At 29.4% G+C, this 9,807-nt stretch overlaps 3 protein-coding genes across 4 annotated transcripts; 2 read left to right on the top strand and 1 right to left on the bottom strand.

Annotated features, from left to right (window-relative positions):
• Nucleotides 1-34: 34 nt before the first annotated feature.
• mtSSB (mitochondrial single stranded DNA-binding protein) lies at nt 35-969 on the bottom strand. The gene is made up of 4 exons (XM_066726062.1): nt 849-969; nt 558-648; nt 345-464; nt 35-274 (listed from the first exon to the last, which is right to left on the bottom strand). Exons 1-4 carry the CDS (start codon nt 858-860, stop codon nt 51-53), a joined length of 447 nt encoding a protein of 148 aa, XP_066582159.1. The 5' UTR covers nt 861-969; the 3' UTR covers nt 35-50.
• An 830-nt stretch (nt 970-1,799) lies between these two features.
• Nucleotides 1,800-5,552, top strand: LOC136772890 (uncharacterized). The gene is made up of 6 exons (XM_066726128.1): nt 1,800-2,082; nt 2,307-2,747; nt 2,836-3,194; nt 3,440-3,890; nt 3,987-4,319; nt 4,408-5,552. The coding sequence occupies exons 2-6, from the start codon at nt 2,324-2,326 to the stop codon at nt 5,292-5,294; spliced, it is 2,454 nt and encodes an 817-aa protein (XP_066582225.1). The 5' UTR covers nt 1,800-2,082; nt 2,307-2,323; the 3' UTR covers nt 5,295-5,552.
• Nucleotides 5,553-6,030: 478 nt separating this feature from the next.
• Nucleotides 6,031-9,656, top strand: LOC136772891 (BTB/POZ domain-containing protein KCTD9). Of its 2 annotated transcripts, XM_066726130.1 has the most exons (9): nt 6,031-6,169; nt 6,231-6,352; nt 6,419-6,595; nt 6,737-6,897; nt 7,000-7,226; nt 7,336-7,665; nt 7,758-7,955; nt 8,037-8,216; nt 8,557-9,656. In XM_066726130.1, exons 1-7 carry the CDS (start codon nt 6,122-6,124, stop codon nt 7,872-7,874), a joined length of 1,182 nt encoding a protein of 393 aa, XP_066582227.1. In that variant the 5' UTR covers nt 6,031-6,121; the 3' UTR covers nt 7,875-7,955; nt 8,037-8,216; nt 8,557-9,656. The 2 variants fall into 2 exon arrangements, with proteins under 2 accessions (XP_066582227.1, XP_066582226.1); XM_066726129.1 differs by having other exon boundaries at nt 8,037-9,656.
• The last annotated feature ends 151 nt before the right edge of the window (nt 9,657-9,807 follow it).

Here is a 9,807-nt window from a genome sequence, read left to right as displayed (position 1 = left end):
TAAAGAGGTATCAAAAATTATTTTACATTACCAATGATAAACACCTAGATTTATTCATTCGCTGTTGGCCCTTTAGCATTAATAAATACAATGTCATTTGCTACTATATTTGTGGTATTCTTAACATTACCTCCATCATCTTTAAATTCGCTGTAACTAATCGTTCCTTTAATTAATAGCCGTGCACCTGATTTAATATACGTATATGCAGTTTCTCTTAAAGTAGGCTTGAATACACAAATTCTATGCCAATCTGTTTTTTGCATAACTTCTCCTATTAAAAAAGATAACATCATATCATAAAAAGTTTTAATATTATAAGCAAAATAATATTAATATATTACCATTTGTATATTTGTAATTTATGTGTGTAGCAAGAGAGAAAAGAACAACAGGATGGTCATTTGTTCCCCTCATTTGAGGGTCCTTTCCTACTCTACCAACCAACGTTACTTCATTTAAAGCTGAAAAATATAATTAACATAATAGGTACAAAAATGGAAAAGAGCGATAAGTAAAATGTAATTTAGCTTAACTGACAAAACTGAATTGCTTACTTCTTTCCATCCTTTGTAAATCAGTCATATTAACAGAACAAAAACGAACATTTTTAACATGTGAAATTGGCTTGTAGATTGAAAAAATAACCTAAAAAGTACAACAAAATAACAATTAAAAAGTGTTAATTATTGTGATTGATATAACATTTAACTTTATTGTATCAATTGATAACTGCTGTTCATTTTCCTTTTTCTTTTGATCTGTGAAACTCTTATGATTTATACTTTTTATGACTTCATAATTTGTAGAAATTGTTTATATTTTTTAATTACATAAAGAATAATTACCTGACGAAGCATTATATAAATTCGCAGTATAAATCAGAGTTGCCAGAAATGAGCTTTTTTGCAACAGAAACAGTTGAATAGGGAGGGCAAACACACAAAGGCCGTGTTCCGTTATTGACTGTGAGTACTGAAAATCTATAGTTTATGTCACGCAAACTATAAATCACTAGTACTCACAGTCAATAACGGAACACGGCCAAAGCCGTAAGCCCCTATGAGTGTGAAGTTCACAGTTCACACTCATATGGGCTTACGGCTTTGTGTGTTTGCCCACCCTGTTTAACTGTTTCTGTTGCAAGCAAAAAAGCTCATTTCTGGCAACTCTGGGATGTTTCCGTAAATGAATCGGATTTTCAATCCTGATTAAACACTGCAGAAGTGCAACTGACTTAGGGAAAAAAATATAAATTCCCTAGATTTCAATCGGATTATAGCTTTCCGTAGAATGCAATCGGATTGAGATTGGTCTATCAGAATTAATCAGAAATCAGAATGATCAAACCAGATCAAACTACTTGGATCAATTATGGAGGAATTGCCTGAGGCCTGAGCAATCTATTACATTTTAAGTCTTTACATATTCTGACTTTCTTAATTTTCCTTACATTTAAATACTTGTAAATATTTTCCTATCAATTTATCTTTATATGCAACTGTTGTTAATTAAAATTAAATTTCAGTTGATATTTAATAACCAATAGTATATTTACAATGGATCTGTCAATAATTTTTAATATTTTATTTGGTGAAGATGATATGTCTGATGATTTCATTTATTATAATAACATTTCATTACATTCTGTCAGCTACAAATCGTAGTTATAATTGTTAAATATATTCACCATTTGTTAACACAGGCGACACAGGCTTTGCATTTAGCATTGTTAAAAAGATAATAATGTAAACAAATGGACTTGTCAAAAGTCTCGTGTACTAACCATTTGGCAAAAATCTGATTCTACAAAAAACGACGTCACGGAGTTTACGATCACTGCTGCCAACCCAAATTTCCGCGTTCAGATTTTTGTCCGCCATGTTGTACATGAGGCTTGCCTGAATTGCTTGGTTACAACGGCCCGAACTTAGAAAGTACTTCACGTAATATTTTGTTAAAATTCTAGTTATTTATGTAGTGATTGTATAAAAATAATGAAATTTGTTAAATCGTTTTCGGTTTCTTTTATATGTATGAAAAAGTGGTTAGAAGAAGGCTTTTTCATTTATCATTTCTGAGGTGAAGAATATGGTTATATGGAATCATAACCTATAAATTGAAATACAGATTATATATGTAAAAATACATAAATATTTAATTTAATGTGATTTTGAAAAATTAAAATCTTATAATATATATCATGGAAATATTAGACCTTTTTTTATTTTATACATTATTCATAAAATGTAGAATGTGCGAGCAACAAAAGCTGATCAATAATTCTTATATATGAAATTTTATAGACATAAAGAAATTTAATATGCCTAGAGCATTATATTTTTGCTGTGTACCTGGATGTAATAGTGGCTCTAGGGTGCCTGGTCATTTTATTCCAAAAAAGTCAATTGCTGAAAAATGGGTAAAGGCAATAAAAAATCCAAAACTATATGGTTTAACTATAGACCAGCTTAAACGATATAGAGTCTGTCATAAACATTTTCTGGAAGAATGTGTACTACCTGATTATGCTTCCCGGAGATTAAGGGAAGGCACAATTCCTACATTAAATCTACCCATAGGTGAAAATAAAATAATAATCAATGAAGTTAGTATATCTGAAGAAAATAAGTTTAATACAGTAGAAAAAGCTGAAGGTAATAAAATAAATTTACTTGGTACTATAAAATTGGAAGAGAATAATAAGGATATTCCTTTAAATATCTCCCTGAATAATTTGGTATTTGGTAAGAATCAAAATATTTTGTCATGTTATTGAATTCTATTACTATAATTATTTTTTGTTGTTTATATTACATTTTAATATTGTTTTAGATGAACAATTGAATCAATTGCTAATAGAGAAACCTTCACTAAACAATGAAACTGCTCCTACAATGTCATCAATTTACACTGAAAAATTGAATCAAAAGATTACAATGTTAAAGATTCAAAACAACAAGTTAGAGAAGAAAATAGCTTCGTATGAGCATAAATGGAAGAATACTGAAATTTTGCTTGCAGAAGCTGCAAAGTTAAGAAGAGATAACTATTACTTGGAAAAAAGAATAGTTGCGTATGAAAATAAGTTTAAAAATAAGGAAAATTTTACTGCTGTGGAATATGATTTTTTAAAGATCTCAGAAGATCAATTTTCCAATCAGCAATATGCTAATTTAAAAGTGAGAAAGAAGGTATTAAATTTTAGTTGAATATAATCCTTGGAATGGATTTGCGAACACTGTTGTAGTTGGGTGACTCAGCTCACCTGTGAAGACAGCATTAGGATGGCTCAATCTTAATTAAAATGTTTTACAATGTGTACAGACTGAGATGCTTAATTGAAACAATGTTCACAAAACTACACCCACTTTAATAATAGTTAAAGCAAATTGTTTTTAGAAGTAACTAATTCACATTTACATATTTTTTGGGATAGACACTTGTTTCAGCAGGGCTAGATAAACTGGTGGTAAAGTATTTAAAAGAGCAGTGTAAACAAATGACAAAGAATGAAACACTATGCTCATTATCATGGAATAGAATGAGCCTGTTGCCTCACATCCAATATGACATGGAAACTGATACTATCATTGGATTTGAAAATTTAGGAAATTTAAGAACTTCCAAATTCGCGGATCATAGCTTAACATTTATGTTAAGAGGAATTTCAAAGGATTGGGAGATACCGCTTGGCTATTATCTCTGTCAATCAAAAACAAGGCCTCTTCGCTTAATTAGATGCATTACAGAAATAATAAAGACTGTACAAATTGCAGGATTTACAGTGTTGTGTACAGTTTGTAATCCGTCTCGGATCAATGTCAAATGCATTGAAAGCTTATTACAAGATGCTAGAGTGCAATGTCTAGAAGAAGGCCAAAATAGTTGTGAGTACTGTGTAATAATGTTTTCAATGTTAAGAAGTATGTCAGATATAAAGATTACATTAGTCACCAAAATTAATAATTCGTTAATTTGTTTAGGCAAAGGTTGTTTTCAAATAAATGGTCAAAATATAATTCCATTGTACAATCCAGCTCATCTGTTAATAGAAATTAGAAATAATTTACTACACAAAGACGTCAGACTAAATTGGCCTGTTGGTGTTAATACAGAACGCCATGTAGGATCTTGGAATATTATTGAACTAGCATATTATATTGACAGAAATCTTGTTTGTGTCTTAAGGCCAATAATGCATAAATTAACCGACTGTCATGTAAAGAAAAAGCGGATAAATAGAGCTAAGCTCAAATATGCTAGTCAAGTTTTTAGCGGTACTGTAGCTGCTTTTATTGTTTTCTTGATTAATATGGGTAAGATATTATTTTGCACTCATGTGTAATCTAATCATAGAATTCCCACCGGAATTCTCTACTAACGTTAAACTGGTTTTATATATAGGACATATAAATACGAAAACCGGTAAACTATATATGCCGAAAGCCGAAGCAATAATTACGGCTAAATTTTTAGCGCTTTTTAATGACTTATTTGATTCTGTAAGCGGATTTACATCAAAATCAAATACTCCTCTTCGCGCAGCTGTTACTCGGCATAGCAATCATTTAAAGTTTTGGACTGAGGCAGAAGAAAAATTAAACAGCATAAGATTTATCTGTAAAATTTCAAAGAAGGAAGAACAAGTTCCGGTAATATCACAATGGATTCAAACAATCAGAGGTTTTAAAAATTTGTGGAAAATTCTAAGACAAAAGAAGATTTATCAATTTCTGCCAAAGAAACTCGACCAGCAACCTTTAAATAAATTTCTAAGTAAAATTAAGAGTCAGAATAAACAAAGAGAATATATGACATGTTATCACTACCAGTTATCTTTTCAAACTTTGTTGGTGAAGGAATTACAAATTACGGAAGAAGTTGAGCATATTTTGAGTAATAAAAATGTTGCAGTTCTACAAGCATTAAAAGAGTTCAAAATATTTGCAACTTGCAATAACTGTTGTGAAACCCTTAAAAAAGCAAGATATTTCGAAGATTTAGAACTCATGGCCAATAAAACAATGCAAAAAAAAATTTATTCAGTTTGCTTTAAAAAACACATTGGGTGCAAACTTAGTTTGATGTTGAAAAGCATTCTTAATTTTTCAGGTTTTACTTGTCAAGAACATGCTGAAGAACTACAATATAAGTTAATTAAAATTTTGATTAAAAACTTCTTATCAGATTGGTGTGAAAAAATGAATAAAATATTAAGTAGATGGGGTACACGCTGGGCAGATACCATGTTAATACAAGAAGCAAGAACAAGTAAACTGAATAATATGTAGAATAACATTTTTTATAATTATTTACTGTGTATATGTGCTATATACACTATGTTAGGTTTTCCATATTTATATTGTTTAAACGTTTGAGTTTTACCTTCTACCTTTAAATTATTAAAACACTGAAAATTTTAAGGTTAAGGTTATGCTCTTCAAGAACTGTACAGAAAAAAAGTTGTAACTTGTATATATTTATTGTAATATATCAAACAAAAGATCCTAAATTAAGAAATTTTGTATAAATGACGATTAAAGGCTAATATGCTTAAAGAAAGAAAGAAGTGCTGACAAGATTACATCATTTTTCAAGGTTATCGAATTTTTATGCAGTTTTCCATTTCAATTTAGAATGTTACACCTAACCTTATTGGCAATATGACAGCTACCAGCCCACTTCAACCTAGACTAACCTTACTTTCAAAAAATGAATATTTTTCGTGCTACCTTGCGAGATTTCAATTAAATCTAATAGCCTTGAGTGAAATTTACATTATATTTTTAATTACATTATTTAGAACTGTTAAAAAAGTCGCCTCTGTCTCAGGTTACTATACATTTCCTATTAATTTATTTATAAAATTGAAAGGATAGTAGTCCTCATACATTCAGGCAAACTAAACAGGATGATAGTTATCATAATGTTTATTGTAGTTGATTCTTCATTTTTATCATTAAAAGATAATGTTTAACATTATGAAGAAGCTAAGTTTCAATAGTTATCAGTGTATATTGTTTAATAGTTTATTGTACTAATATAAATTTTGCAAAGACTTATGTATAAAACAAAAGGAATAGAAAAGTATATATTAATTGAAATTCTATAGTAAATAATGAAGAGAGTAATCTTATTTCTAAATGGAACAGACGTAAACGGGAAGGTACTGTATCGTTTAAATATTAATGTGCTTTTATTATAGTTTAAAATTGAAATATTTTTAGGTGGTTATGGTTACGCATTCATTGCAAGATATATTGTTAGCTGCTAGCTCAAAGTTTGATATAATAGCTAAAAGGCTCTTTACACCTCAAGGTGGTGAAATAGATGATATTAAATTAATAAGGTATTGATATAGAATAATTCAAATTCCTAATTAAATAATCGATCTTCTAAAACCACCAATTTTTAGAGATGATGATATCTTATATGTATCAAAAGGAGAGGATTTTATATCTAAAGATAAACTCTGCAAATGCTTTGATGCATCTAAGCAATCTAATTGGGTTACATTAAATGTGGGTGGTAAATATTTTACCACTACCAAGGACACGTTAACAAAGACAGAGCCATTAAGTATGTTGGCAAGGTAAGAAAAGTTAATTTTATAAATATATTTGTACACCAACTGTAGCAATATTGAGTACTTATTAGGGGAATTGTATTTGTTAATTTTTTTTTAAATTTGTAAACTTTAAGATTGATTTAATCTCTTTTCATGATTTGGCAGGATGTTTACAGAGACTGATAATCCTGAATATACAATGCAACCTAGTCAACAAGATAATAATGGTGCATTTCTTATCGATAGAAGTCCTATATATTTTGAACCAATATTAAATTATTTAAGACATGGAGAAATGATATTGGACACAAATGTTAATGTTGATGGTATGTGGTGTTGTGAGATATAATTATATTGTTTATAAGGTTTTAATAGCTAGATTATAATGCTGTTAAGACAAGTAATTGTAATGTGATACTATAATATAGGTGTATTAGCAGAAGCCCATTTTTATGGCATAGAAGGAGCAATAAATATTTTAACTGGTATGGCTAATGATAAGATTACTAGGAAAGAAGGCTTGCTACCATTGACTAGAAAGGATGTATTGCAAGCAATTATGACTACTCCTATTAAAGCTGATCTTAGATTTCAAGGTGTAAACTTTACAGGTGCTGACTTATCAAAATTGGATCTTAGAAACATTAATTTTAAGGTAAAGACTATTTGCAAAATTTGTTTTTACAAAATATAATCAATAATATTAAAACATCACAAGCTATATCAGGATCTTATCTAATTACATTTGTTGTCTCTTTGAACAGTATGCTATTATGCGCGGTTGTAGTTTAGCGGGTGCTAATTTAACAGGATGCTGTTTTGAGAGAGCTGATTTGTCACATGCAAATTTGCAAGGAGCTCAACTTATCTGTGTAAAAATGCTATGCGCTAATCTTACAGCTGCGAATCTACATTCCTGCAATTTTGAAGACCCTAATGGTCTATCGGCAAATATGGAGGGCGTCAATTTGAGAGGCGCCAATCTTGAAGGAAGCAATATGGCAGCAGTAAATTTAAGAGTAGCTACGTTAAAAAATGCAGTTTTAAGAAACTGTGATCTTAGATCAGCTGTACTAGCTGGTGCTGATTTAGAGGTATATATTATTATTATGTTTCTGCGTACTGAGTAGACGTAAAACTAAATAGTTGTGATAAGTTTTTGTAATTTCCTGAAACTATTTTTTAGAATTGTGATTTATCGGGCTCTGATTTACACGAAGCAAATCTTCGAGGTGCCAATTTAAAAGGTGCAGCTTTTGAATTGATGTTAACGCCACTTCACATGTCTCAAACTATACGATAACAATGAATAAAATGCCCTGTGTATCTCATGGTGGCATATTAACTGTGATCAAAAATTAGGCATTTACTATTTAAAAAATATGTAAGTTTTCAATTTTTGTAACCCTTTCATTTCCATGTTGACTTCCACTTGGAAATTCCTGATAGAATTTGGTATTCCTAGGTTTTTCGAGAATCGTTAATTATCCACGTAACTATTAAAGTTATCAACATTTTGCAGAAGATCTCTCTGAATGCAAATAATAAGAAATTTCCAAAAAATTCTATGCAAAAATTTTATATATCTTATTTTTACGACGACCTACGCGCCTTCTCCCATCTATGCTCTGGGGAGTTTAAATTGGTAATCATGTTTGTCTTACAATTGAAATTATACAACGGAAAGTGGTAATTCCAAACGTTTTAAATGCCAATTTCCTTAAAACTGTGATTTTCTCTTAAATAAATTCTATGCCATGGCCAATAGCCTAGCCTCGAAAATATTAAATTTTGAGTGCTAAACTTATTTACAGGCTACTTGTTATATTCCTAACATATAGTATTAATGTTTGGCTTAACACAGGCTTATTACACTTTCACGAAGAAAAATAGTAAAAGGCACATGTAACATTTGGAATTTCTACTCTTCATTCAAATAAGAAGCAAGCTATCAAAATATATTTATTCAACTTTAAATACGTTAGAATATATTTTCGCTGAATCTAATGCCTTGAGGGAACATTATATTATCACACGTGGAAGAGTGCGTAGCATAGAGTAAAACATACTGCAAAACAACTAAAAATAATATGAAATATGACAAAGATTTTGTATTGACTCTAATCTCCGATCTTGTTCTGTTTTATTATTAAAAAAATCTGTCCTGCAAAAAAATATGGGAAAAACTACATTATCTATAATATATGAAGATGAATGATTAAATTTTCATTATGTGATTAACTACACTTTGTGAATAATCACTTTTTTATGAAGTATAACAATTGATCTATTCAATGTTAAATCTCCCGAGATATAAAGAATTATTATTTAGCGTGTAAAAAATAAAAAGGTTGATTTTTTCAATTGTTCAATGTTATATCACGAAAACTAATGAAAAGAAAAATGGCAAGTATTCTTCCAGTTGGCAGTAAAAGGGTTAAAAGAATTTGTCAAGATTAGAATAAAATTATTTGCTATAATGTATACTTTTTTTGATATGCCAAATAACATTTGGATTTTTCGTTGTTATCTGTTTAATACTCTAATCTGTTTAATAGACTTTTGTTAATGATACAACTGCAATGATTAAACTAATTTTTATTTAACGAAAACTTATGGTTTTTGTAATTTCATTAAAATATTGTCCAGTTTTTTCCGAATATCAAAGCGTTTTAAATAAATAATACAGATATAAGCAAATAGAATATCTTAGCTTGGAGTATGGAAAAAATAGGAGATCATATTTTGTCATGAATTGTATAAACTGTTTATAATCATCTTATAGTATTATTGTACGTACTAAGTTATTAGCCACTAGGATGCAACTTCAGAAGCTGCACTTAATTACATTATGTCCAGTTTCTTCACCAGTATAGTAAATACGTTGTACGCATATTTAAATCATGTCGGTCCAATAGACTTTTTAGCAAACGATAATAATAATCATACATACTATATTCTATACCAATGTTTATATAATCAATTTTTACTAGGAGACTATATTTCTGCTACATAACTATTTACTTGCCGTATTTTTTCCAGGCATGTCATAATCTACTAATTTCTATACAATAAAATTTTCTAAAACCTACACACAATATTTATCAGTCTTTTGTGACATTGACCTCGATTTTGTATTCTAGTCAAATACTTTTCAATACAAATAAAAAAAGTTTAGCAAAATCATTAGAATTCAAATGTTTATTCTTCAATTTGGAATGTGAAAAATTCATATA

This window comes from Prorops nasuta, unplaced genomic scaffold (assembly GCF_024137725.1).
Source record: "Prorops nasuta isolate Cenicafe-Biocafe unplaced genomic scaffold, Cenicafe_Pnas_1.2 PNAS00004, whole genome shotgun sequence".
Taxonomy (NCBI): Eukaryota; Metazoa; Arthropoda; class Insecta; order Hymenoptera; family Bethylidae; genus Prorops; species Prorops nasuta.
The sequence above is the reverse complement of the archived record's forward strand: the minus strand, read 5'-3'. Positions and strand labels throughout refer to the sequence as shown.

Coding starts and splice junctions, on each gene's coding strand:
- LOC136772891 (XM_066726130.1), top strand. CDS start 6,122: ATGAAGAGAGTAATCTTATTTCTAAATGGAACAGACGTAAACGGGAAG. Junction 6,353..6,418: donor GATGATATTAAATTAATAAG/GTATTGATATAG, acceptor ACCAATTTTTAG/AGATGATGATATCTTATATG. Junction 7,227..7,335: donor TTAGAAACATTAATTTTAAG/GTAAAGACTATT, acceptor CTCTTTGAACAG/TATGCTATTATGCGCGGTTG.
- LOC136772890 (XM_066726128.1), top strand. CDS start 2,324: ATGCCTAGAGCATTATATTTTTGCTGTGTACCTGGATGTAATAGTGGC. Junction 3,891..3,986: donor AGAAGAAGGCCAAAATAGTT/GTGAGTACTGTG, acceptor TAATTTGTTTAG/GCAAAGGTTGTTTTCAAATA. Junction 4,320..4,407: donor TGTTTTCTTGATTAATATGG/GTAAGATATTAT, acceptor TTTTATATATAG/GACATATAAATACGAAAACC.
- mtSSB (XM_066726062.1), bottom strand. Junction 465..557: donor TTTACAAAGGATGGAAAGAA/GTAAGCAATTCA, acceptor TATATTTTTCAG/CTTTAAATGAAGTAACGTTG. Junction 275..344: donor AAATTACAAATATACAAATG/GTAATATATTAA, acceptor CTTTTTTAATAG/GAGAAGTTATGCAAAAAACA.